Source organism: Gadus morhua, chromosome 17 (assembly GCF_902167405.1).
Source record: "Gadus morhua chromosome 17, gadMor3.0, whole genome shotgun sequence".
Lineage (NCBI taxonomy): Eukaryota > Metazoa > Chordata > Actinopteri > Gadiformes > Gadidae > Gadus > Gadus morhua.
In genome coordinates, this window is record NC_044064.1 from 1,540,573 (window position 1) to 1,568,535 (window position 27,963).

General features: G+C 49.3%; 3 protein-coding genes, 1 long non-coding RNA gene and 4 other non-coding genes across 8 annotated transcripts; 7 read left to right on the forward strand and 1 right to left on the reverse strand.

Moving 5' to 3' along the window:
- Positions 1–725: 725 nt before the first annotated feature.
- zdhhc21 (zDHHC palmitoyltransferase 21) lies at positions 726–8,915 on the reverse strand. The gene is made up of 8 exons (XM_030338445.1): positions 8,810–8,915; positions 8,177–8,343; positions 6,556–6,654; positions 5,260–5,371; positions 4,538–4,676; positions 3,932–4,048; positions 3,284–3,327; positions 726–3,048 (listed from the first exon to the last, which is right to left on the reverse strand). The coding sequence occupies exons 2-8, from the start codon at positions 8,328–8,330 to the stop codon at positions 2,916–2,918; spliced, it is 798 nt and encodes a 265-aa protein (XP_030194305.1). The 5' UTR covers positions 8,331–8,343; positions 8,810–8,915; the 3' UTR covers positions 726–2,915.
- LOC115529610 (uncharacterized) lies at positions 7,064–9,049 on the forward strand. Its single transcript, XR_003973592.1, has 2 exons — positions 7,064–7,324; positions 8,179–9,049. It is a non-coding gene; the product is annotated as an uncharacterized LOC115529610 (long non-coding RNA).
- A 423-nt stretch (positions 9,050–9,472) lies between these two features.
- Positions 9,473–18,023, forward strand: plaa (phospholipase A2-activating protein). The gene is made up of 14 exons (XM_030338444.1): positions 9,473–9,695; positions 10,127–10,320; positions 10,413–10,513; positions 10,720–10,840; positions 11,125–11,292; positions 12,077–12,212; positions 12,841–13,010; positions 13,535–13,686; positions 14,032–14,251; positions 14,789–14,854; positions 15,287–15,355; positions 15,750–15,857; positions 16,340–16,513; positions 17,295–18,023. Exons 1-14 carry the CDS (start codon positions 9,547–9,549, stop codon positions 17,861–17,863), a joined length of 2,397 nt encoding a protein of 798 aa, XP_030194304.1. The 5' UTR covers positions 9,473–9,546; the 3' UTR covers positions 17,864–18,023.
- A 676-nt stretch (positions 18,024–18,699) lies between these two features.
- On the forward strand, positions 18,700–27,940 carry haus6 (HAUS augmin-like complex, subunit 6). Its single transcript, XM_030338901.1, has 17 exons — positions 18,700–19,034; positions 19,200–19,295; positions 19,625–19,703; positions 19,808–19,940; positions 20,385–20,529; positions 21,400–21,462; positions 21,666–21,723; positions 22,110–22,283; positions 22,887–23,086; positions 23,414–23,543; positions 23,650–23,758; positions 23,833–23,896; positions 24,348–24,401; positions 24,851–25,004; positions 25,550–25,645; positions 25,779–25,914; positions 26,584–27,940. Exons 1-17 carry the CDS (start codon positions 18,898–18,900, stop codon positions 27,486–27,488), a joined length of 2,733 nt encoding a protein of 910 aa, XP_030194761.1. The 5' UTR covers positions 18,700–18,897; the 3' UTR covers positions 27,489–27,940.
- LOC115530057 (small Cajal body-specific RNA 8) lies at positions 23,107–23,237 on the forward strand. Its single transcript, XR_003973698.1, has one exon.
- On the forward strand, positions 23,982–24,112 carry LOC115530054 (small Cajal body-specific RNA 8). The gene has a single exon (XR_003973695.1).
- LOC115530056 (small Cajal body-specific RNA 8) lies at positions 24,503–24,633 on the forward strand. Its single transcript, XR_003973697.1, has one exon.
- Positions 25,244–25,374, forward strand: LOC115530055 (small Cajal body-specific RNA 8). Its single transcript, XR_003973696.1, has one exon.
- Positions 27,941–27,963: the final 23 nt, after the last annotated feature.

The following is a 27,963-nucleotide window of genomic DNA, read 5'->3' on the forward strand; positions in this document are numbered from 1 at the left end:
TTTTTTTTTTAGATAACACACAACTAATGGAAAGAAAATAACATCGCACTACCAATACTGCAGTTTAGGTAGACTGAATCCCTAAACCACCTCTTCTAGTAGACTACTAACCCAATCAAATCAGGCCAAGCCGACTCCAGCTCCGATTCTTGCGTTTGAAGTCAGAAAATAGGACACGTTGTATCCGAGTGGCGAGCGCTGCACGCATACTCCGTGTTCACTGAGCGGCTCTGCCCCCCTTTGTCCGGCCAGATGTCGAGGGCCAGCGCAGCTAGCAGGTGGCCCACTTACTTCATTAGCGCAGCCGACCAATACCGCGGTTGGAGATTAGCAGCCCGCTGAAGTTAAGGTTAAGGGGAGAAGCTCTTTAATCCAGGAAACCAGGGCCAAATTAATCAATCAAGTTCACCCTAGGGTGCCCTCCGGCTCCTTATCACGTCAGTGTGTTATTGCGACCCATGTGTTCAGGAATATTCAATATTAAATTCGGGGAGAGAGACTGCATGCGACGTGTTATAATAGAAATTAGGTTACATTTTATGAACGGGCGCTCTCGCCCCACAAGCGCGAGCACACGTGCGCGCGCGCACACACACACACACACACACACACACACACACACACACTCACACACACACACACACACACACACACACACACACACACACACACACACACACACACACACACAATCAACATCAGGCCAGATTACTGCACTCAAATAATAATTTTAAAATGCTATTTATTTTCCATCACCTTCCAAAGCCCGTAGGCCTCAGTTTTAGGTAAAAAAAAAAGATTACGTGAATCGTTTCTAAATCAAAACCTGTAGCAGTTGTTGACAACTGATCAATTAAACTTAATTTACTTCAAAAGTTTGAATTGATAATTATTGGGGAAAGCGTATACCAAACCCAGCATATACAGTTAACATTTAAACAGTGAATTGATTCCAACAGAAACACAACCGATACAACAACATTAATATGGATAACATCCCTTTCATGCTAGTGGAGTGTAAAGACATGTTAATCAGTGCAGCATTATATTCTATCTTTCCCCTGAAGTCCCCCCGTCGTTCCATCGCCTTTCCCCAAGGGTCACATATGTCGTTTCCGAAGACGGACGGATTCTTCTGTGACCGGGGTACTTGGTTTGTCGGAGGACCGTGGACTGTGAATAAAAGTGATGAAGGTAAACATAAAAAGGCTGTAGGACAGGCACTTAAATCCACCGAGCACAATGCCCCCCCCCCCAGTTTGGCCCTCCTCTCCTGCCCCAGCTCACACACCGTCAGAACAACAAAGGGAAAAACTTAACAGAAGGCCAGGAATGACTTCATTGTGAAACATCCCAGACTACAAACATCTTGTCCGATATTGGCCCGTCTACAAAATAAAAGTGCCCCAAGAAACATGTTAGAAAGTGTAGTTCATTCATGTCTAGTGCCATTGAATGGAGGTATAATGTAGAGTAACTTTCTCTTCACAATACAGTTCATAAAATAAGACGTGTTGCGCATATATATTAAATTGTACACCATCGTATGTGTCTCCACACGTTAAGTGCTATGGTTGATGGTGAGAGGCTTTTAGTTAGCCTCTATGTCCCATACGCGGTACTAAATAAACCTCTCCCGTACATTGTTAAAGTTGTATTCAAGACTACATTCAGACAGGAGACAGTAGGATGGGCCATGAGGCAGCTGTTATAGTATGCTTGTAGTTCTCGGGAGAAACAACAAATGAAAAACCTACGATTATCTAAGTGTAGGTGGAGAGTACATCTTTGGATTCCACTTTGGCCTTTCTAAAAACGTGGCGATAACCTAGAGTTTCGTACAGCTTACTATATAAACCTAAAACATATGTTACACATATTTGATCATGCCTTACAAAACAGCGTGTTTCGTTAGAGGAAAATAGTTTCATAAAATACCTTCAAATGAAAGTATTAAAACAAAAGTACAAAAGTATAAAATAATACGCGCAGAAAATCTAATGTTTATCAATTCATGAAACACAGCGAGAGTATCCTTCAGCCACCCGTTAAAAAAACACACAAAGCAGAATCATCCTCTCTACAACTCTCTCTTCGTGAGACAAAGTCAACAGCACTTAATCAACCCCGTTACCGCTGAGATCGTACACCCAGGTCGTACAAAACCCCCAACCTGATACGTGACAAATCAAAGTACATTAAAAAAGCTTTAAAAACAAAATAAAAAAACGACCAAGGCACAGAATCACAACGACACTAAAACCAGCGCTTCTAAGATGGACGTATCGCCGCTGCCGAAGCTCTGTCTGTTCTGCCGTTTAAAAAGGTTCGGTATTGGTTGCACGGGCCTTGTTCACCTGTCAGCCATCTTGGTTCCACTTCCCCTGACCCAGCTAGCGTTTGGAACCAAGATGGCTGCCTCGTGGACAAAGCCCATTGAGGTAACCTGAGAGGGCTCCTTTCTGCTTCTGGCTCCCGGGACTGTGAGGAAAGATGTCCGTCGATTCCGGAGTAACATTGCATGAAGAGAAGGGAGGGAATCCTGAATGCGAGCAGCGGCAGCAGCAGCAGTCACAGTGACGATTGGAGACGATCGAGGTCGCAACAAACACAGACACAGAGAGCAGGGCGTCTGGGTCTCTCTCGCGGTGGAGTGTTACCCCTCATCTCCGCTCTGTTCCGCTCTGTTCCGCTCAGACCCAAAGCAGAGCGAGGCTTCGGTAGAAAACTAAATAAAAAGCGTTGTTTTTCGTTCCCGTGCCGACGCAGGACACACACAAGACGACGTTGAAGGCGAAGCGGCGGCGCGGCGTGGAGCGTGACTCGATGGATCCTCGCCTCGCCGCCCCCCCCCCAGCGGCGGCGGCCCACGGACGGGTGGGGGGCCGGGGGGGGGTCAGAGGTCAGAGGTCAGACTACACCTCGTTGCGGAAGCTGTGAGCGGCCTGCAGGGGGTGTCGGCTCCGCAGGGGGATCAGCCACAAGAGCTTCCAGCGCGTTCCGAACACCTCGGAGAGCGCCCACTGCCAGGACCTCTTGGTCACGTGACTGTCACCGGGGGAGGGGGGGAGGAGGGGGAGGGGGAGGAGGGGGAGGAGGGGGGGGGTTGGAATGTTAGAACTAGAGCCCGACCTAAATTATTTATTTTTTTAAATATTAATTAATCGTCCGATACCGATAGTTTGGAAACTGCCTAATATCGGCGGGCCGATATTAGGCAGTCTGAAATAGAGGCGGCCATTGCGACAGGTGTAGTATAATACTGGATACTGAGAATACTCACATTTCATCTAAGGTCCGAGACATTTTCTCAATGGTGGTGGTGTCCTGGTTTGAGAAAAAGGAGTATTTTGGTTACACAAGCCCGTTACAACACCTGAGTAAGCTGATCCTCATCAGATATATTTTGATGTTAACACTGTAACCGGATTTCTGTTTTTTTTTATTCTGCGCGTGCGTATCAATAAATAGCAAAAATTTGAAAAAAACGAAATTAGAATAAGTTGGACCAAAATAACTGTTGTTCTGCTGCCTATTGTCAAATGTTACGGTTGGACTGAGAGAGCCTGTCACTCCTTCAGGCGACCTAAACTGGTGACGCTAGTGGCCATGGAAAGACAAATGACACAACGACTATGGTCATCCCTCGACACAGGGATAAACATTTACATTTACATTTAGGGCATTTAGCAGACGCCTTTGTCCAAAGTGACTAACAATAAGTACATTTGGCAGAAGGAGAAGAGAAACAACAATATATCTCTGTCGGTACAGTAAGGGTGTTCATAGAACCAAGTGCCAAGCACTAACTATCACTAGGTTAAAACAGAAGAAGGAACACGGCTCCTCTACTGATGCTAGCGAGGGGCTAGCTCTCACCGCTAATGTACGTTAGCGTGGCAGCAATAGGAAGCAGGAAGAGATGACTCACGGAGATGATGCCGGCCATCTGGGTGTAGAAGAGGCTCCCCATCCCCCCGAACATCACCAGACCCATCAGCGCGGAGACTCTCAGGAGGGCCAGCTCGTGCTGCGTGGTGAACGCATCCTGGAAGAGACCGAGCGGGCTTCTTAGACTGGCTCAGCGCTGGACTGCTACGTCTGCTGTGACTCACTGTTTGGAAGTGGTCACTATAAACAGACACATCAGCATTTATGTGTGTGTGTGTGTGTGTGTGTGTGTGTGTGTGTGTGTGTGTGTGTGTGTGTGTGTGTGTGTGTGTGTGTGTGTGTGTGTGTGTGTGTCCTGCCTCTTAGTTCAATACATGCCCTATTTGAGGGGCTATCTCTCCTCTCTTATCTCATGCCACAAAGTCACAGGATTTTAGAGATCCAGATACACCACTAGTAAAACTAGAGCTAGTTCTAAAAGACGCTGAAACTAGACTCTCTCCTGTCTCTATGGATTACTGTCCGTTTCTTGTCAAACTTCTGTATGAATCTGTACTTGCATACAGGTCTCCCTTGAAAAATAGATCTGGATCTCAGTGAGACTCCTGGTTTGGAATAAAGGAAAGACTGTTGTTGAAGGCAGTACCTGGTCCAATACGGTCAGGGGCTGGAAGTAGTAGTACTGGCAGAAGTCCATGACCAGGGTGAAGAGGCTCAGCACCTGGGTGTAGAAGCAGAGCTGCAGGAACAGCCAGTGGTTGTCCTCGCCCACGCAGTTGTTGATCCTGAGAGGAAGGGAGGCGACGCAGCGTGATGAGAGAGGGGTGAACCCTCATCAAACTCCGCCCCGGCCTCGACCCCGCCGTTGACATGCCGGTCAGCGTTGCGTCGGACCGGTTTGGGGGCTCTTGTACTCCTGACCGTCACTGGAGGGGGGGGGCCCTCCTCTTGGCTCTAACCGAGGGTTCTTCCATCTGCGTTTTGGGAGTTCTTCCTTTAAGCGTTAACCGCCAGCACGTGGGTGTATTTCATTATTCATATCATGGGTATGGCACGGGTCAATGGACAGCACTGCGTGTCAACTCCGTTTTACACACTCAGTTTTACAGCCAACGTTTTCTTTTAAGCGTTTAAAAAACAAAGTGTAAAGTGTAAAAAACAGAACTAAAATAATCCACGGAGGAACGGGAGCGGTGAGAGAGACGGGTGGTCGTGGGGGCGGGGCCTGATCAGACACACAGGTGGGCGTGGGGGCGGGGCCTGGTCAGACAGACAGGTGGGCGTGGGGGCGGGGCCCTGGTCAGACAGACAGGTGGGCGTGGGGGCGGGGCCCTGGTCAGACAGACAGGTGGGCGGGGGGGGTCTCACCAGGGGCAGTGGTGGTCCATCCGGCGGACGCAGTGGCCGCAGCGGCTGCAGTGGTGGGACCTCTTGGGCCGCATCAGGTTGCACTTGTTGCACAGCTCCCAGTCGGCGCGCTCTGGGGGGAGAGGAGAGCGTGAGGATGGTCAACGCCGTCTATTCCCAGATAGGGCCTTTGACATCTTGATTAGGCTATGTGCATCACGAATCACGATATAGTGTGTTTTCTAGTAATTCAGTAAATAAAAAGACTGCATAAAATAGCCACCCAAAGCCTATTCTATTGATACTCGTGAATTTAATTGCTGAGGATGTTTTTCATGTTTTGTGGTGAAACTTAGTGCACAATGAACACAACCGTTGCAAGTGAAACTATACCAAAATGATGAATAAATATAGCTTAGGCCTAGGCTACAATATGAAAATGTGAAATATCAAAAAGGTTAACATAAAACCCTTTGAATGAATACGTGTTCAGCTGACACTGTGTATGATGATGATGATTTGAATGACAATGGTGATCACGATGATGATTTGAATGATGATGATGACGATGTATTCAAAACATCCCCATCCGTGTGCTGCTACCCCACAACTCTCCCCTTTGTTTTGCTGCCCTGGGAGTTACATCACCCTGACCCACCTCATCGACCGGCCCTAAACGGGGGTATGTATTACACTCAGACCCGGAGTCTGAGACAAACGTCTCCTCATAAAACTCCTCCTGCTGTCCTCTCATCTAAGACCTCCATAATGTGATTACACGCCGCTAAACAAATAACACGGGTAGAAGTGGAAGGCTAGGAAACAACATTAGGTGGAAGACTCTTAGCCTGTCATCTAGACTATGCAAAGCCTCCCTTCTACCCCCTCCCAAAGCTCTTATTGTATGTTGTACGTCCTGGCACTTAAAATAGTATTTAACATAATGTAGCGTCTTATCCTAGCTATCTCTGTTGTCTACGGGGAATAGGTTAACCTAGTGATTGTTAGGGCTTGGTACTTGGTTCTATGAACATCCTTACTGTACCGACAGAGATATATTGTTGTTTCTCTTTCTTCCACCAAATGTACTTATTATTGTTATTATTATTTATATTTTTAACTGGTGTTTCTGCCGCACTACAACGAAGGATACATATCCTGGGCCGGTTGTACTGTGTGTGAGTACTATGATATTAGCAGTACTACAACAGGGGCTCTATTCATACTACTGCTGCCGGCTGAGGGTAGAAGCGGCTGCCAAGGCCCTCAATGTGAGTGCAGACGGTCGGGTAGACGTCGTGGAGGGCGGCGGCCTACCGGAGAAGGGGATGTGGGGGTCCGGGGGCAGACGGCCGGGGTCCGCCGTGGACGCCCTCAACAGCGCCAGGATGCAGAGCGCCGACGCCAGGTAGTAACCTGAGGAAGGACGCGTATCCCAGCGCACACGCACACGCACACACACACACACACACACACACACACGTTTATATAGTGCAAATCACAGCACCTGCTGAGATGGAGATGCTACGGCTACTGCTGGAGTTGATTTGGTTTGATGTTTGTAGTTTTCTTTCCATAGTGAGTAGTGCATTTCAATGCTATTGGACTATTTTGCAGGACTGATGAGTTCATCGGTCATTTGTTGCATTGAACGCCCGGTTCCAGCCCACATTCAAACCCAATGAGATTTAAAATAATGTGTTTTGGGCCGAGACGCATTATCCCCGTGGTTACGACGCACACAAGCTCCATGTACCGCTGTTGTGTCTGAGCCTTATGATGTCAGATGCCGTGTGAACGCCCCACACGCCGTTGTGGCCTTTGTCGCGTATGAACGCAAACACGAGCGATGATGACTATGAAATGCGCCACGCCCTGGGGTGGTACACTGTGAGCGTCGCAGAAACGTACATCGGCCGCCGCCCAGATGGAGCTCGAGCCATCCACACACACACACATCTCGCCACCGGTATCACTTGGCAGGACGTTGGGGTTCCTTGGTGGAAGCACTTCAACATCTCGAAGAGAACACAACTTCGGAGTTCGGAGCAGAGCAGAATGTTCCCAAACTGGTTGGCAAACCCTGGTGAGGTTTCCTCTAAATGACGGTTTGATTATAGAGATACAGCATTGAAGATACTATAAGACACATTACCATGTTTAAAAGAGCATGGTAATACCTGCTGGAGCAGGTTGTAGCGAGTTTATCAAGTCAAGCGAGACGGAGTAGGCTGCCCTCCCCAGTAATGCTACGCGTGTCTCGGTCTGGTTGTTTTGTAATATCAATGCATGTATTTTTTTTCAATGTACTTTTCGTATGGATTTAGTTCCTTAGAAGCTATTTCATGCTGCGCCTGTGACTCAAAGTTCGAACAATGGAGGTGGAAGTAGAAGTAGCAGTACTATACACAGAGTAGTCAGAGTATTATCCCTTTCAATTTTTATAGTAGTATTACAAATTAAACATTTAGCATTAGTAGTAGTAGTAGTAGTAGTAGTAGTAGTATATGTTAAACATATGTTGCTGTAGTAGTAGAGAAGCAGTCGTTGTATTGGTAGCAGTAGTAGTAGTAGTGGTAGCAGCAGCAGCAGTATTATTAGTGGTAGTAGTTTACTATTAGTAGCAGTAGTAATATTATTAGTAGCAGCATAAGTAGTACAAATGGTAGTATCAGCATAAGCTGTAGAAGTGGCAGCATTATTATTATTAGTAGTAGTAGTTTATTATTAGTAGCAGTAGTAGTAGTATAGTTGCAGCATAAGTAGTACTAGTATCAGCATGAACAGTAGTAGTATCAGCATAAGCAGTAGTAGTATCAGCATAAGCAGTAGTAGTATCAGCATTGGTCGTAGTAGTAGTAGTACAAATGGAACATTTGTTGGTGTAGTAGTATGAATAGAGCCTTTGTTGTAGTAGTACTAATATCCTAACACTCACAGATGACCAGGGCCCAGGATATGTGTCCTTCGTTGTAGTGCGGCAGGAGGACCAGCGTGGGGACAAAGACGCTGTTGTACAGCCAGATGCCGAAGACCATGCTGACACACAGCCATCCCAGAGGGTCCACCACGAAGTGCAGACGCAGCTTCATGACCCAGGAAGACCTAGGAGGACCATAACAATAACAACTACTCAACATGTCTTCCCCTATTAGACATCCATGACTCCAGTCCCTCGTCTAATAAAGAAATAGCTTTGACCAGGACTAAGGTAGTCTCATATGATGGCTCAGAAGTTAGATAGAGTACAGCGCTGCAATACGTTACCTATTTGGTGGTGTTTACAGCGCTGAGAATAAGCATTATAAATCATTCAGTGATAAAACATAACAGGTATTTGATAAAACCGTACTTTGTCCAATGACAGCCTACATTTAGATGGTAGAAAACATACGCCTAGTACCTAACCTCACGCGTCTTTATTTACTACGCATAGGATCCATGTTAACCATCATTCAAATCTGAGTGACCTTCCATTCAGTGTTTTCCAGTCCTACAGTCCCACACGTCCCACACAGTGACGGCTGCAGCTGGTCCAACATTAACCCACGCAGAACCTGTTTCTATTGACCTTGGTGTGGCTGCAGTTTGATCCGAGGATGAATGGATGGGCAGGGGTGCAGTCCGTCTCTGGAGGGCTGCTCCTCAGCAGCAGTCACACAACGCTCCAAGCAATCCTAGAAACAGACAACCTGATACAGCAACCTACACCAACATCACAGGCTGAAGGCATGACTATTCTATCCCTCCATACGGACAGCATGAGTATTTACCTTTTCGTTAGTGCTGTCTGATTAAAAGATAACAACATCGACGCGTCTGTGTGTCGGTGTGTGTTTGAAACACTTCCTCATCTCTTGGGGGGCGGGGCCGACAGGTGGAGGAGGAGGGGTAGCTGGAAGAGAACTGAAGAAAACTGTGCATTTCCATCAAACGTTCAATACAACTTTCTATGAATTCATTGATTGTATGTTCATTTTAAGTACACATAGTATAGCGTCATCGCACTTCTGCTAAAATTCGCCGGTAGCTTTTATTTTGAGTACTGCGCATGCGCCATGTTCGTTATACTATACATTTCTATAAAACATTCAATAAATCTTTCTATGATTAATTATTAAGTATTATTTTAAGTAAAAATAGTTATATATTTGGTTTTAAACAACTAAATACATTTACAGTGATTTTTTTCCGTTTAAACGGAAATTACGTAGAGGGCGCGTCATCATCCTTCCGCTAACATTAGCCGATAGCTTTTATTTTGATCGGGGGCTGAGCGGAAGATCGGTAACATAGGCAGCCTTAAACATGGCATTATCAAACTCCTATAAGCTCCGGTGCTCCATCCCGGGGCATGAGATGGACGTCCGGGGGGTCACGGCCGCCCTGGTCCCCGCCGGAGCGTTCGTGTCCGTGTCCAGAGACCGGACTGGAAGGGTCTGGACCCCTAATGCAAGGTAGACAACACACACAAACACACCATAACACCATAAGCCTCGATCACCGGGATACGGTTGTGTGTAGAGCACAGGGAGGGGAGAGAGGCGCCCGGACTGAGTGGTTGTATCACCTCAGGTAGATAGTCTATGTCTCGGCTTCCCTTTGCCGGTCAGTGATGGCGATTTTAAACCAGCCTTGTCATTCACCATGGCTGGCTCTGTCAGGCGTGACGCTGCTCTCGGCAAGACGGTTGAAGAGACAGGAAGGTGAGAGAGACAGAGAAAGAGGGAGGGAGAGAGATATGGAAGAGAGAGAGAGGGAGGGTGCGTACATGCCATCAGCACACACAATAAAGAGATCGAAACCCATATTTGACGTACTGTGGTTCCTCATTAACGGACATGTACTGTTTTTTTCTCTTCTGTTTTCATTTTCTCAACCCATGCAGTCCAGACAAAGGCTTCACAGAGATGCACTGTATGACCGGCCACACCAACTTCGTGTCCTGTGTGTGCATCATCGCCCCGAGCGAGACTTACCCCAGGGGGCTTATCGCCACGGGGGGAAACGATAACAACATTTGTGTGTTCTCACTGGATCAACCACAGCCCCTCTTCATGCTGCAAGGCCATAAAAACACAGGTGAGGTTTCAGTGTTTTGTCGTCTCCTCTTATTTTCTGATGTTGTGTTGATACAAGCTGTGTGTTAACCAGGCGGCCTTGTTTTTCCCCAGTTTGCACTTTGTCCTCCGGGAAGTTTGGCACACTCCTGAGCGGCTCTTGGGACACCACCGCTAAAGTGTGGCTCAACGAGAAGTGCATGATGACACTGCAGGTAATATACACCAGCAGCAGCTACCGCTTCTCCTTAGTCTGATGACGCACGCGGTCGGGTGTGGTGTTCATGGCAGGTGTTATCCTATGGTGCAGGTGGTTGGCATAATCGGCTGACTGCCTCTCAGATGGAAAAGGGTTGCAAGATGAGAAAGTTACGCCAGTCAAGTTACTTTGACCTAACGTTGCGTGTTGTATTCATGACAGGGTCACACTGCGGCGGTCTGGGCGGTCGCCATCCTCCCAGAACAGGGCCTCATGCTGTCGGGCTCCGCAGATAAATCCATTAAGCTTTGGAAAGCCGGCCGCTGTGAAAAGACGTATACAGGTGAGCGGACGCACTCCCCCCTCATTAATAAAATGCACTTTTTTTTAGTCCCTTCAAAATTACAACATAAGAACACAGAAGAATAAAAACTGTATATGGGCATAATTGTGTATAAGAACACAATTCGTTGGAGTGTAGCTCCAAGCCTGATTCACAAACCTTGTCGGCCACTGATAACACGACAACAACAACACAACTTCAACCACCGCAATCCATCCCATCTCGGTGTAGTCGGCAGTGCGGGAAACCTAACAGTCTTCCTCCTCCTCCTCCCCCCTCTGAAGGCCATGAGGACTGCGTCAGGGGTCTGGCCGTCCTCAGTGACACAGAGTTCTTCTCCTGCAGCAACGACACCAGCGTGAGGAGATGGATGGTGGCCGGGGAGTGTGTCCAGGTCTACCTCGGCCACACAAACTACATCTACAGCATAGCCATCTTCCCCAACAGCCACGGTGAGATACTCACACAAGCAGAAGCTGGTGGCGGGTTTTGAATTAACCCTGTTCAAATTCGTACGCGTTTTCATCTAGTTTGTGATTAAGGAATGATTAAGGGGGCTTTAAGGTATGATTTGAGAGGAAAAGCGGGAGGGAGGATGATTTGGAAATCTCCCCTTCAGATATCCCCTTCCACCCTGTGTTTCTCCACTATTGCTAAGTGTTGCATTCCAAGCATCTGTGATGGACAAGCCAACTCGATTCTCCACACCAATCACTGAACAAATCACTGTACACTGCCCTGATTGGTCGGATATGAGCCCAGAACTACCCCAAAATCGGTCTTGGCTCCAACAGGGGGCCAGCACAGTCCATTGGATCGAATTTTCCAGCAGCGTATTTCACTCCACTAATAGCTGACAGAATGGCTATGCCATTTATAACTAATTACTCAAAAAATACTAGTCAACTCTTGCCTGCAGAACCGTATTTATTCTTGTTGACACCAGCTGTGCGATCCTAACCAGTCTACCACTTGCTGGGAGGTCGGCGTAGGAGGTAAAGCAGTTGTCTTGTAACCAAAAGGTTGCTACTTCAATCCCCAGCTCCTCCTAGCTGAGTGTTGATGTGTCCCTGAGCGAGACACTTAACCCTAACTGCTCCTGACGAGCTGGCTTTTGCCTTGCACGGTTGACTCTGCCGTCACTGTGTCAATGTGTGTATTAACCGATGTAAGTCGCTTGGGATAAAAGCGTCTGCTAAATACCCCAATTGTAATTGCTGTTTCTCTGTCACATAGACTTTATAAGCACAGGAGAGGACCGGACCGTGAGGATATGGAGGAAGGGGGAGTGCCATCAGACCATCCGCCTACCGGCCCAGTCGGTGTGGAGCTGCTGCATTCTGCCCAACAACGACATAGCGGTGGGGGCCAGGTAACGCAGCTCTCTCGTATGCACTCTGCTCTCCATCGGGGAAGATGTGTGATCCGTCTGATCCTTAGAGGTTTGACTGTGACGCAAAGCTGTATTGTATTGTATTGTATTAATAATAATACATTTAATTTAGAGGCGCCTTTCAAGACACCCAAGGTCACCTTACAGAGCATATAGTCATCATACATTATTTAAAAAACAAGACATTGTGTAAAAATAAATAAACATAAGCAATAAGAAATAAATAAAACAAAAACAAGACAAAACAAAACAAAAAAAAACAAAAACAATCAAAACAGTGATCAGTTAGACGTTGTGTGCGAGTTTGAACAGGTGAGTTTTGAGTTGTGACTTGAAGGCTTGTATTGTATTGTATTGTATTGTATTGTATTGTATTGGGTGTCTACTATTTTGAATACAGAAAAACATGTTTCTGATTGCATTTATTAACTAAGCATGAAGGAACTTGTTGCATGTCCATTGTTCTTTCATGAACACTGAACGTTGAGCAACTGGGCTGTGTCTTGATGCACACATTGGAAACGATTGGCTGGATTATTTTTTTGCTTTGAGCGGTTTGGCCCTGATCTCTCTCGCTCTCGCTCTCTCTTCCCCCCCCCTCCACCAGCGATGGGCTCATCCGAGTGTTCACGGAGGCAGAGGATCGCGTGGCCAGTCCACAGGAGCTGCTGGCCTTCGAGGACGAGCTCTCCAAGACCACCATAGACCCCAAGACGGGAGACCTGGGGGACATCAAGATCGACGACCTGCCTGGGAGGGAACACCTGGACGAGCCTGGTAACCCACCGAGAGATCCTCCACGAAACGTAGAGATGTTCAGATACCGATATCGGAAATTCCTCCGATACTGCCTAAAGGGCGGCATCGGGTATGGGCGAGTAGTACGCAAGTCTGTGCGCCGATCCCAAACATCATGTTCATTAACGGTCAGAGGTGGAAGGTCGTGTGTTCGAGCTGCCAAGTCGGAAAAACATGGATGCATGGATGCGTAACTTCAAGAATACAATGTATAATTTATAATTATAGATACAATTTTTTTTAATTATATAGCTCTGACTTTCTTTTTCCGCCATTAAGTAAACCGACTATACATCGCCGTCACCCTAAGAGAACCCTTCAGTAAGAACAAGTGCTGTTAGTAGTTACAATGCTAGATGCTGTATCGGTTAACTCGGTATCGGCCGATATTCAAGTTCAGGAATCGGAATCGGGAAGGAAAATATGGTATCGGATCATCTGTAAGGAATCGTGTGGTTGGATGTTCCCGTCTCCCGGTCCACCACAACTCACTCTTCTTGCAGGGAACCGCGACGGACAGACGCGTCTGATCAAGGAGGCGGACAAGGTGGAGGCGTACCAGTGGAGCGTCAGCGAGAGCCGCTGGATGAAGATCGGAGACGTGGTGGGAGGGTCCAGCCAGCACACCACCAAGAAGGTCACGTACGAGGGGAAGGTAGGAGGATTCATGCCGTCACTCGAGTGAAAAGACCAAACATTTACAATGAGGTCGTTAGCAGACGCTGTTATCAAAAGTGTACATTTGTCATTAGAAAGAGAAACAATAATTCATATGTCGGTACAGTAAGGATTTTCGTAGAACTAGGTTAACCCATTCCCCGTAAACAATGAAGATGGCTAGGATAAGATGCTAAACGATGCTAAGTACTGCTTTTAAGTTCCAGGACGTACAACATACAATAAGTGGGTTAGGGGGGAGGCATGACGAGCCTAGGTGACCTCTGAACTGTTGAGACTTCTGCAAACAAACGCTGCCGTTGACCACGCCGTTCCTGCGCAGGAGTACGACTTTGTGTTCACCATCGACGTGAACGAGGGAGGTCCGTCCATGAAGCTGCCCTACAACATGTCCGAGGATCCCTGGCTCACCGCACACAACTTCCTGCAGAAGAACGACCTGAGCTCCGCCTTCCTGGACCAGGTGGCCAACTTCATCATCGAGAACTCCAAGGGGCACGTGGTGGGGCCGGCCACCCCCAGCGCAGTAGACCCCTTCACTGGTGAGCCCCGCTGCATGAGACGGGGAGCATGCAGGAGCTTGTTACTTTGGGTTTTAGAGTGTGAGAATTTTTATTGATATTTAAATTATCAACAAACAAAATATTCAACAAAAATATCAACAAAAATATTTGAGTTGAAGACTTTTTCTTTTTTTTTTCAATCTGTTTATTTATTTGATTCATTAAATGTTTTATAGAAATTGCAGAACAGCTCGATACATATCCCTACATTGTTTTATATTTGAAAATTTTATATTTGACCATTTGGTCTATTTTTTAAGGCGAAATATCGAAGTTCTCAGTTACAAAGTGTTTTATGGATCCTTTGTCTCTTTGAAACGTGCGCTGCTGGTTAATTAACCCTTTGTGCGGTTCCAGAGGGCCTGTAATTCAAGCACTTAAAGGCTAAACGTATAAACTTGTCTTTAACGCACCTCAGGCTAATTAACTTGACACTGGGAGGCGTTCCACATGACGGCAGCGCTGTTGGTTTTATAGGCCGGAGGTAAACGTGTTTTACCTGATCCTTGTGAACAGGATCTGGGCGCTACGTCCCGGGAGCGGCGGACGGCAGGACGGGCTTCGGGGCGGACCCCTTCACAGGTGGGGTTACCTTTTGTCTCCCAGAACAATAAGAGCAGCGCCCGGCCGCTTGACTTTGACATGGAGGAAAATGTGTAATTATTTAACGTAGGGCTGGGCGATTGATCAAATTTTGATCTCGTTTTCAATTTTAGCGTCAGAACAAAGGGCAGAACAGCTGGATACATATCTGTACATCATATTAGATTGGAACTTTTTTTTTGACCATTTTGTGTAAAAAAAATTGTAATTACTTAAAGGCGAAATTTCAAAGTTCTCAGTTAGAAAAATAAAATCTGAGAGAAATGCTGAATAAATAAAACATGTTCTCAAACCCAAAAATAATCGTTAGAATAATAATAATTCAATATTGACCAAAAGCATCGTGATTAATTTTTTTCCCATAATGGAGCAGCCCTCATTGAAGGTGTTGTTGCTGTTGTTTGTGGCCAGGCTCTGGCCGATACATCCCCGGGTCGGGATCCACCGGCGGCTCGACAGGTGCGACCGACCCCTTTACAGGTGAGCTCCCGGTCACCTGGGGAACCTGATGAAGAACCGTGTGGATGCAGACCCGCGTTGGTGAAAGGGTGCCCTGAATCTAGCTTGTAATGAATGGCCATGGGTTATGTGTTTTGAACCCAAGTGCTCCTAAAGTCAAACTTCAATTAATGAAGTCATTGAACTTTATAAATCAAATTGTATCAGAATCCCTCTACAAATATCCTGATCAGAGTCTGGGATTAGTAAACGAGCGTCTTATCCCTTTTCCTAAAACAAAACCACATTCTGTCCGTAATAATATTAGGTTATTGTTATGTAATGTTGACCAAGCTTGGGCTAAGAGCCCTGGAGATGTTTGGTTCTGACCGCTCCACCTCTCCGTCCTTGTCCCCCTGTCCCCGTCCCCCTCCAGGTGGAGGTGCCTACTCCTCCGCAGCCTTCAGGCAGACCGCCACCAACATCTACTTCCCCAAGACGGACGGCGTGACCTTCGACCAGGCCAACGCCACACAGATTATGGGTAAGAAAGTCGCATGATAAAAAACCAGAGTTGTATGTATAATAAGTAACCCTTTTTTGAGATAATGGATTCACATTTCAGGTGTAACAGCGTTTCACCTTGGCGCAGGAAAATGTACAATATACAGCAATGACTTGAGACTGACTGAGATAATTTAAGACTAACATCAAGTTCAGAGTTCACCTGGACTCTTATTGCACATATCTTATGTTGTACATCCTGGCACTTAGAAATAGTATTGTGTAGCATCTTATCCTAGCTATCTTTGTTGTATACAGGGAATGGGGTAACCTAGCGATTGTAAGTTCTTTGCACTTATTTCTAAGAACATCCTTACTTTACCGAAAGTGATATATTGTTGTTTCTCTTTCTTCTTACAAATTTATTTATTATGGTCGCTTTGGATAACAGCGTCTGCTTGAACGGCCTCAGTGTAAATGTAATATAAAGGGTTGACCCCGTGGTGACCTGCTGTCCCCCAGCCAAGCTGAAGGAGCTGAACGGCACGGCCTCCCCGGAGCACAAGCTGTCGGAGGAGTTTGTGGAGAGCCTGAAGAGGATGCTGGACAGCGTGGTGGGCGGAGCCAACAACTCCACGCCGCCACCCAGCCTGCAGCAGATCAACCTGCTCTGGAAGGCGTCCCACTGGCCTGAAGGTACCCCCCCCCGAAGAGAACTCAGTCAGCGTCAGCGTGGTTTAAAGCAGTAGGACTTTTATACGCTTCGAAACCACAAAATGAACGAGTAGTAAAAATTATATATTTCTTTTCTTAGTTTAATAAAATACGAAGACAAGTCAGATTCCCGTCACAAAAGGCTCCATTGTGGACACCAAGTTATTTGCAGAGCGTGTACCTTTTACTCTAAAATCACTACTATAATAATCAGTCAATGTATGTCTCTGGAGGACGTTAATGGAAACATGAATCTGTTCCAATAGATAGACTCGTTATGCAGCACCTCATACTTTCTCCTCCAAGTACCTCGTGCATAACAAGCACTCAAAGCATGGCTCCAGACCACGCTACGGCCCCCCCGCCCTTATCCCATCCATTACCCCTCCTGCGTCTCCCCCTCTTTACTCCGTCCTGCCCGCCTCCACCCTGGGCTGAGTTCAGGAGGTGGAGCACGTTGACTTGTAACCGGAAGGTTGCAGCTCCTCCGAGCGCAGATTGCCGAGGTGTTCCTGAGCAAGGCACCTAACCCTCATCCCCCCCCCCCCCCTCGTCCTTGCACGGTGGACTCCGCCGTCGGTGTGTGACCGTGTGCACGAATGGCTGAACGTTAGGCAACATTGTGAAGTACGTCGAGTGGCCACTGGTTAGGAAAGCGCTGTATAAATGCAGTCCATTGAACATAACCCTCCGTCTCCCCCCCCGCCCTCCTCCCTCCCTCCCCCCGCCCTCCTCCCTCCCTCCCTCCCTCCCCCCCCCCCAGACATCGTGTTCCCCGTGCTGGACATCCTGCGGCTGGCGGTGCGGCACCCGCAGGTCAACGAGAGCCTGTGCGGCGAGGCGGAGGGCGTGCAGCTCTGCAACCACCTGCTGGGCCTGATGGCCCCCCAGGGCCGGCCGGCCAACCAGATGCTGGCCCTGAGGACTCTGTGCAACTGCTTCGGGGGCCCCCAGGGCCGCGCCCTCCTCCTGGCGCAGCGGGAGGCCGTGCTGGCGCGCGCGGCCGAGCTGGCCGTCGGCGGCAGCAAGAACACCCAGGTGGCGCTGGCCACGCTGCTGCTGAACTACGCGGGCTGCCTTCACGGGCGGCCCGACCTGGAGGCCAAGGCGCAGTGCCTGTCGGTGGCCAGCAGCGCGCTGGAGTCGGTGCAGGACAAGGAGGCGGTGTTCCGGCTGCTGGTGGCGCTGGGCACGACCCTGGCCTCGGACCAGTCGGCCCGAGAGCTGGCCCGCTCCCTGGGGGTCACCTCCCAGATCGCCAAGTACTCGTCGGTGGCGGACCCGGCCAAGGTGGGCGAGTGCTGCCAGCTGGTGCTGAATGAACTGCAGTGACGTGGGGGAGAGGGGGGCACGCGTGGTGTCCTGGCTTAATATCGGTTTCAATATCCCTTTTTTGTTCAACAATGGTTTGTGGTGGATACATGACTAATGCACGTGCAGCAATAAAAAAGGATGTACAAATTGCAAATTTGAATAAACTTTTTTTTATTTATGCTGGTGTAAATCGATTAAACGCACGTCATCTTTACCCAAGAGCTTGGTGGTCACATATCTAGGGTGAATGCAAGTTGAATGATGCAGTTGTTTGACATGTTTGGACTGGAAACACATTATAGAAGAATGAAGTTATGTTTTCAATGCTTGAGCAATTAAACCACAAAAGTGGAGGAAAGATATTGAATTAAGGTAATTTGTCTCAACCAAGGGCTTAAGAATGCAATATAAAGGTGTGTCGGAAGAAGGCATAACACCCTTTCATGCTTGAATTCCTGAAAATGGTTAACTGCATTGCATTTCTCAGTATAGTCAGTAACAATAACACTGAAGATGGAGACAGAACCACACAACACACAAGCTCCATCACAGAGCCGTAACCATAGGAACGTGACGTAACCATAGGAACGCAACGGCTCTTCTGCTAAACGTGCGTACTGCTTTTGAACACTTGGGGCGCTGTTTCTTTGGGGGGAATATCGGCAGAACTAACGATTGAATAAAACAGTTTTTACTATTATATATTATTATACTGAAATATATATAAATGGATACAAAATACATATTTTATGTTATAAAAAGTAAAATCTAATTTTATTTTCAAACAAAACAAACGGTAAGAGTCCACCCTGTTACTGGAAGTGCGTCATACAACATCCGCCTTTGTTAAAAAAAATTGGCGGCTGTACCCGGGTTGGGTCGGGTCGTAGCGGGATGTTGTTTATGTTATTATCACGAGTTTAATGAATAATTTAACTGATTAGAAAGTACGTATGGGTTCAACACTAGCCTTTAAACCACATTAATATTTAAACCTAACTCGACCGTGATCGTGTTTAAAACTACGGACCACAACTCACCTATAAGGGAGAATGGCGAGCCCTGCGTGTGTCCAGAGGAGTCCGGGGAGATACCTCTGGTGTTCCCTTCTTAGTCTGGGCTTCACCCCCGAGGCCGAGATCTCCAACCTGGTGGGCAAGACCAACGTCAAGTACATCAACCTGGGAGTGTAAGTTGCTGCTGTTTATCTTTGTCAAACCTTTTCTAAACATCAACCTGGGACTGGGAGAAGCTGCTGTTCAGCTGTCTTTTACCCCCCTGAAAATCGCTCTCCTTGCACAGCTGATGGTTCAATTCCGCGTTCATGTAACAACATTGTTTTACTTGTCCACAGGCACATGTTTGACAAACCCAACAAAGACGCCTTTTACATTGTGGTCCATTTCCTGTTGGATAAACTGGACCCCACTCGCTTCAGTGAGGCGTACAGGTCAGTATCTACATTGACTGTTGTCAATGTTTAACTCATATGTATGAAGTCTGTTATCCATATTCAACTCGCATGTAATAAATCTGTTGTCCATATTCAACTCACATGTATTAAGTATGTTGTCTACTGTATATTCAAATCGCATGTAGTAAGTGTGTTGTCCATATTCAACTCTCATGTAATACGTCTATTTTCCATATTCAGCTCACATGTATGAAGTCTGTTGTCCATATTTAGTTCCATGTATGAAGTCTGTTGTCCATATTCTACTCCTATGTATTAAGCCTTTTGTCCATATTTAACTCAAATAGCGGTTGTCTGTTGTGTAGGTACTGTTGGCCTGTGTTTGACCGCAAAGCAGACACTGAGTTCAGGAAAATCACACTCGCCTGGCTTAAAGACATCATGGTAAGAACTGAATTCAGAATGTACTCATGGGACAATGAAGAAGAAACGGACGGTTCGTTGTGAAGCATGTTGTCACGCTGGCTTTTTCCTCCTCTCCCTGCCAGGATGAGAACAGCAGATCTGCCCCTAAAGTGTTGGCGTCTCTGTTCCTGTCCGCGGGGGGGCCCAAGTTTATCGCGGTGATGCTTCACCTGGCAAAACATGTCATGCTGCAGGAGATGAAAACATTTACCACTGGTAAGATTTGTACAGATGAATATACCTCCAGTTCCTATTCGTGAATGTTTCTTAGATGTCATACATTTTTAATATTTAAGTTTCCTCCATGTGTATATACTGCTCTTTAAAATTATACTGATCTAAAATTCTGTGCACATTTCGTCGATTTTTACTGACACTTTTATCCAAAGTGTCACAAGTGACAACTATTCATTCACACATTCTCACCGACGGCGGAGTCAGCCACGCAGGGCGACAGCCAGCTCGTCAGGAGCAGTCAGGGTGAGGTGCCTCGCTCAGGGACACCTCGGCACTCTGCTATGAGAGGGATCGAACTAGCAACCTTCCGGTTTCCAGCCAACCCGCTCTACCTCCTGAGCTACTGCCACCCGATGTGTAGTTGGATGTATTTGTCCATAGCCAATGTACATGACCATGGCTGTCCTGTTGCGTTTCCATTAGATGGCCGGTGGGCCCCTGAGGAAGCCGCCGTGCCCGCCTCCACCATGGACATCGCCATGAAGAGACTGAGGCTGACCAAAGCCAGGCTCCTCCAGTCGGCCCAGGCCCAGGACCGCCTGCTGCAGGAGGACCGGAGACGCGCCCAGTGAGTACAGGGAGGCGGCTCCATCAAAGGCACCTCTCTTCCCATCTCTTGACTCTCATTGGTACTCATAATGTCTATACACTTTGAGCTCGAGGTCCGCAAGAGACTCAAGACTCACTTCGAGTTCAGAGTTCACCTGGACTGCATAGGTTACCCCTTACCCCTTCCCGTACTCCCCTAAAAGTACCCCTGTAAAGCACTTAGAGTGTGTTGTACGTCCTCGCACTTAAAAACTGTACTTAGCATTGTGTTGCATCTAATCCATCTATCTTTGTTGCATACGGGGAATGGGTTGACCTAGTGATAGTTAGTGATTGGCACTTGGTTCTATGTATATTCTTACTGTACCGAAAGAGATATATTGTAGTTTCTCTTTTGTGTAACAAATGTCCAAATTGTAAGACTCTTTGGATAAAAGCGTCTGCTAAACAAAAATGTAGGTCACCTCTAAAGTACTAAACAAACCACACTGCTAACGTCTGATTGGCCGAAAGGGCTACCCTGTGACTGGCTGATTAAGCATTGATGCAAACAACCTGGAAGAGTTTTAAAAAGGCGGGTCACAGGGCTTCGGTTTGCCTCTCAAAATGAAAACCTCCCTGTGATTGGACGTTAACGTCTTCTACAATGATTGACGGCTGGCCCATTTTGTTAGTGGACACACCTGTCGGCTCATTTAAGAGCAAGCTGGGCATGCAGGGACACTCTGCTCAGGAACAGTGCTGCAGTCAACAGGTTTGTGTCGTGAGGCCAGAGCTCGCGTGCTTCCTACGTTATTTGGCTTCTCTTAGAGGGATTTGATTGATTTTTGTGCCAAGATCTTCTTTTGTGTGCTCAGCCTGGATATCCTTTTGTGTTCCCCTTATGAAGGACCCTGGGTCCGTCCATTCAGGACATCCGGGCAGAGGGAGCCAAGTATGACAATCTGCTCAAGTATGTGTGACACGCTTTCCCGACATAAAGTCCTGTTTCACAGTAGTGTTGGTACCAGTAGGGGCGATCACAGGTGTGTCTCATGACCTTAATTAGGGCCTCTGGAATGCCCAGAGCCCTAATTAACCGAATGCAATGCACCTGTTTTTGGCCCCATTATTGTGCTGTGCGGAGAGTCACTCTACCTCTTCTTCCCCTTCTAGACGTCAAGAAAATGATTCTTACATGGAAGGGGAGGCTTCGGCTCAAAAGCTCCTCAAGGTATGTTCTGGTGGACTTGAGATTTTTTTTTTTTTTTCATTAATGTATCAATGCACTGCTATTTTGACAATATATCCATGTTTATCAAGATATCTCCTTGATTACTGATCTGTGTGTAAGGGGAGGGTGGGGCACAGGCCTTCCCCGGTAATGCAGCTCCTTCATGTATCACGTTGTAACAGTAGGGCTGAAAGTTTTGGGGAAATAATCCAATGCGATTATTATGACCAATACGCCAGACCTCGTCTCAATCTACATTGAAATGAGGTCTGGGAACCACGCATTCATTTTCTAGTATTTGAAATCGGCCGCAAGGCAGGGTATACCCAGGCTAGCTCCTTCATGCATCACGTTGTAACACAGCGCTCCGTTCTGGGTTTCCTAAGGTGCGCTCCCTGTGGGCGGCCATCGACGACATGCTGTCAGCGCTCCGGGAGGAGCAGCAGGGGGTGGCCTGCGTGCTGAAGCCCGACGAGGACCAGTACGTCTTGGACGGGGCAGCCCTTTCCCTCAGAATCCCCCGGTTGCTCCTGGAGAAGATCGAGCAGCTCCCGCAGCAGGTGAGAACCAGACCACCCCGACAGGTTGAGCCATCGGTGGGCGCCGTGCCACGAAGCTAAAGAACGTAAATTGGGCTCTTTACGTCGTGAACACATCCCAGTGGTCGCCTGCGTTTATGCTGGGGAGCAGAGGAACCGAATATATTGATGGTGGTTTGGTTGTCGTTGGTGTTGTGAATCGTGAGATTACTTTACGGGGAGACCTTATTGTGTAAAACTGCCAACAGCGTTTCTCAAGCGAAACTTTTCCGTTGATTCAGATTTTACGTTACTACAACTTTCTCTCGGCATCACAAAATAACGGAGTATGGTGAACAAGTGGACCCATGATGCATTACGGTGTACATGCACCTATAACCCTCTTCACAGAGGTGAACAGACCCAGTGAAGATGAGGCTACCACCAGTGTCCTGGGTCATAAGAGCAGCAGACCCATAATAAGTGACACCTGTTGGTCTTTCGGTGACTCCTCTATGACGGGATCTAACTGGTCATTGCGCTGCTCTGTACTTGTGACATGTGCAATGACGATAAAGTCTCTACTGAATTGAACTGACCGGTGGCACTGCCCTCTGACGAACGCCACGTCTGTATGTTCTGCAGCTGAGCTCGGGCAACGTGTACGAGGCGGGCCAGCTGAACCCGCTGAGCGCGCTGGAGCTGCTGAACCACGCCCTGCTGCTGCTCCGGGAGGAGAGGGGCGTGGTGGCAGGCCCCGCCCCCCTGGCCCTGCTCCGCCTCCAGGAGCTGCAGACCAAGAGCGGGCAGATTGGCCGCGTGCTGGAGGAGCTGAAGGTCCTCAGGTGAGTCTGTCTGACCTCAGAGGGAGGAGGATACCTGGGCAGGGCTGGTCAGTGCTCTGCCCGTCGCTAGTCCTCCCTAGAGCAGCCCTGCTCTCTGATGACCGAGGTGACCTGAGAGAAATCACAGCGGACAGATACGGAGCAGACACGTCCCGTTTCTTTAAACCGACCAATCGTGTGCTCTCTTTAGGAGTGCTATTGAAAGGGTTGTTGTCTATAAAATATCGATAAACTGTGGGGAGACTGTTGTTTTTTGTTAGAATTTTGTTAGTATTTTGTGTAGTGAATCGCTTTAACAACTAACGGGCGCTGTCGGTCGGCCTTCAGACAGAAGATCTCCAAGGAGGAGATCCCAGAGGTTCGGAACGCCTCCCGGAGGTTGGAGCTGGACTGGGAGCGGCGATGGAGAGACGCCCTACAGGACAAACCGCTGGCCTCCTTCCTCTCAGACGATCCTGTGAGTAGACAAGATCGCCGGCTCTATACCCGGGTTGGAGTTCTTTGGGTCACGGCGTAACGCTCTGAGCGGAAGGTAGCCTGACCGTGTGGCGTCTGCCCTGTAGGCGCTGTGCTTCCTCTCCCCCATGGCCCCGCTGTCCTTCGCCCCGGCGGCGGTCAGCTCCAGGGTGTTCTCCCGCTACGCTGCCGAGCTGCCCGCAGAGTCCCCCCACGGTGAGCAGGCGGCTGAAGCTCCTTCCTGTCCTGTACACTTCATGTGCTGCACCTCACCCGTCCCTTTGTTTCAGAAGAGGAGCCGGCCCAGGCCGACTCCCAGGGGGAGTCTGGCGACAGCAGTCCTGAGTTGAGCAGGTAATGAACCCTTCGGCTTGGCAGCGCGGTGACGGACGTTCGCTCTATCGGCCGGGGGTAGTCCCGCTTTATTGATTTGGTACAGAGGGAGGCGGATACCTGGGCAGGGCTGGTCAGTGCTCTGCCCGTCACTAGTCCTCCCTAGAGCAGCCCTGCTCTCTGATGACCGAGGTGACCTGAGAGAAATCACAGCGGACAGATACGGAGCAGACACGCCCCCTTTCTTTAAACCGACCAATCGTGTGCTCTGTTTAGGAGCGGGTCATGTCCTATTGGAAGGGATGAGCGTTGTTTGTGTGTAACATAGATTAACTTGTTTTTAGTGAATTACTGGCTTTAAGCTTAGCTTAAAATACATTTTGGGACAAACTGCTCTATTTTAAGTGTTTTTTTGTGTAGCAAATTGCTTCATCGATTGAGTAGTCCCATTAAAAGTTCTGTTCGTCTTCAGGCAGAAGATCTCCAAGGAGGAGATCCAAGAGGTCCAGAGCGCTCGCCGGAGCAGGTGAGGAACCCTTTGTCTTTGTAGCACGGTTCAGGACGCTGGCCATATCGGACGGTGTAGTTCTGCTTCTTTAATGAGTTGCAGCTGTATGACTGACAGAGAGGGAGGCGGATACCTGGGCAGGGCTGGTCAGTGCTCTGCCCGTCGCTAGTCCTCCCTAGAGCAGCCCTGCTCTCTGATGACCGAGGTGACCTGAGAGAAATCACAGCGGACAGATACGGAGCAGACACGCCTTGTTTCTTTAAACCGACCAATCGTGTGCTCTGTTTAGAAGCACATCCTGTCCTAGTACTATTGAACGGGACCAACGCTGTCCGTGTGTTTTATATAGAAACCTGTTTTTAATAAATGTAACTAAATATAGTTGTCTTTTTATATAAAACGTTGCCGTCGTCCAGCAGCTCTATGCGTGTCGCGTGGCCCTGACCCTGTGACCCCGTCTCTTTCAGGGGCTCCGTCCGCCCGGCCCCCCTGGTGAGGGTCGAGAGCCCTGGAGCCGTCGCCCCGTCCTACTGTCCCAACTCGTCACTCGCAGATCTGCTGCACACTCTCTCCTCTCCCCCCAGGGCTCGCTCCCCCAGCCCAGCGCCACCAGAGCGACAGGTTGGTACCTTCAGATGCATGCCCTTGGTGTGCATGGTTTGTTTGTTGTTAATGTTTTATGATTAAAGTAAGTAGTAAATAACACGACTAAAGTCTCTCATTAGGCTATTGTAAATGTTGCGGGGAAGGTGCCTTCACCACAAACGTTGGCAATATCACATTTTGGGCCCTTGGCGGTTCAGGACATCTGCCCTGTCATGGTGTAGTTCAGCTTAGTTTGGGTCGGCCGTACAGCACAGAGGGAGGCGGATACCTGGGCAGGGCTGGTTAGTGCTCTGCCCGTCACTAGTCCTCCCTAGAGCAGCCCTGCTCTCTGATGACCGAGGTGACCTGAGAGAAATCACAGCGGACAGATGCGGAGCAGACACGCCTTGTGCTTCCTCACAATCGCCCTTTTTTTTTTTTTTTTTTTCACCACGCCAGCTCGTTGGCCGTCGTCTCGCTGCCCACAATGGGAACGTGAGGACGGGCGTTCGGAATCGAGGTCAGCCGAGGTTTTAAGTTTCCCACGTGAAATAATGGTTTCTTTTCTGTTCCCCATGTAGGCCAGGGACAGGAGGACCCTCTCCGGCGGTAGGGCAGCTCCCACCAGGAACAAGGCCAAGATATTGGACTGGGAGTGTGACAACCTGGCGAGCCAGGTACCACGCTCAGCTTTCCCCCTCCTCCGTCTGAACAAGAGATTGGAGAACTGGAGCTTGACTCTTTTTTTTTTTTTTTCCTGTTTATTTGTGAAGCTATGTTGTTTGTTTTTGTTTTTTGTTTTTTTTTCAGTTTGCGGAGGCCATCACCGCGACCAGTCCCATGGAGGGCAGGAGGAAGGGTTTGGCTCTGGGGGATCTGCTCTGCAATCTGGGGGCCGACCCCTTCTCCACCAGGAAGCAGCTGCGCCGCACCCCCGAGAGCTTGAGTAGGTTCACCCCCCCCCCCCCCCCCCCCCCCCGAGAGCTTGAGTAAGTTCACCCCCCCCCCCCGAGAGCTTGAGTAGGTTCCCCCCCCCCCCCGAGAGCTTGAGTAGGTTCCCCCCCCCCGAGGGCTTGAGTAGGTTCCCCCCCCCCGAGGGCTTGAGTAGGTTCCCCCCCCCCGAGGGCTTGAGTAGGTTCCCCCCCCCCGAGGGCTTGAGTAGGTTCCCCCCCCCCCGAGGGCTTGAGTAGGTTCCCCCCCCCCGAGGGCTTGAGGAGGTTCCCCCCCTCCGAGGGCTTGAGGAGGTTCCCCCCCCCCCTCCGAGGGCTTGAGGAGGTTCCCCCCCCCCCTCCGAGGGCTTGAGTAGGTTTCCCCCCCCCCTCCGAGGGCTTGAGTAGGTTCCCCCCCCCCCTCCGAGGGCTTGAGTAGGTTGCCCCCCCTGAGGGCTTGAAGAGGTCCCCCCCCCCCCAGAATGCTTGAGGTTCCCGGTGCATCGTGATGGCTCAGCGTCTTCTCCATAAGACTAGGTCAGAGCTTAGAGAGGCGCTGGCGGAATCACTCCTCCATCATTAGTGGGATATTATGCGGGGAAACGTAATTATACGCTTGTCTAGTACTCCCTTTTCTTTTTTTTGCCGTCAAGGAAAATAAAACCGTTTTTTTTCTTTGCTCCCAGTTTCGGACGTGAAGAGTTCCTGGCGTAAGGCGGACGAGGAATGCAAAGTACAAACCGGTTCCAACCGGTCGCCCGCGTCCGACGGGGACGACATCGCCGCGCAGCGGGCCCCGTGGGACCAGTCCTACGGCACCCCCAGGGGGCCCCTGACCTTCTCGTTACACGCCACGCCCGGAGGAGCCACGCCCACTGCCGCCGACGCCTGCCTCACCCCCTGCCTCACCCCCTGCCTCACCCCCTGCCTCACCCCCCAGCAGCATCACCCCGCCTGGGGCTCCCCCGACACAGAGGTCATCCCCCACATGGAGGGGTTCCCCCACATGGAGGGCCTCCCGGACATGGACTTGATCCCCGACATGGAGGGGTTCCCTGGAACAGCGTGTCCCCCCTACAGCGACGGATCCCCCGCCACGGAGGGCTCCCCCGCTACGGAGGGCTCCCCCGCCACGGAGGGACCCCACGGCGTGAGCCGTAGTGGCAGCGCGCTTCACTCCGGCTCCGCCCTGTGGACCTCCCTGGGGTCGCCCCCGGCCTGGGGCTTCCCCGACACGGAGGGGTACCCCCACCTGGGCGGCGGCGGCGGTGAAGTCCCCTACAGCCTGCTCGACGAGACGCTGCCGGACATGGCGGGCAGCGACGAGGACGGAGACGGGGACCTGCTCCTCCTGTCGCCCCTGGCGACCGGCCGGCCCACCTCCCTCCTGGACCTCAGCAACGACGAGGCGTCCTACCTGGGGACGGGGACGGCGACGCCGCTCTGCCCCTCGGTCCGGGGGGCGGCCCCCACCCCGGCGTCGGACTCGGTCCTCCTGCTGGATCTGGAGGCGCTGGACAGCCTGACCCCGCCCCGACGGGAGCACAGCCTGCCCCAGCTGGTGACCTTCTCCCCCATGGATGACCTCTAGTGGGGGGAGGACCACTGAAGACGTTGGATGTCTTCGTCTTAACTGACTTTGTCTTAATTGTGCCACCCTGCAGCAGATGCATCGCTTTGTGTATATAGATGTATAACTAACATGTCTTTAGGACGTTTAATTCTTATTTAAAATGGAAGGGAGGTATGAACCACTTGAAGTTCTTTGCTTCGCATCGCTTAATTGTTTAAATTCTGGCTCACCTGCAGAATTTAAATAGATTCATTTTTAATACATAGGCTTGGTATACTAGAGTGATAACATGAGCTTAGTGACATTGGCTGTTGTAACGCATTAGCTTCTGTACGTCTTCTGTTTCACGTTTAATAAATAAACTTCTTGAGTAGCCTTTTGGTGGCAGGTGATATTGTAAATGGTGTCTTTAACACATCTGATTGCCAAACTAAAACCCATTTTTGTCATTAAAGTCCCACTCAACCTGCTATGTGCTGATGAATAGCAGATC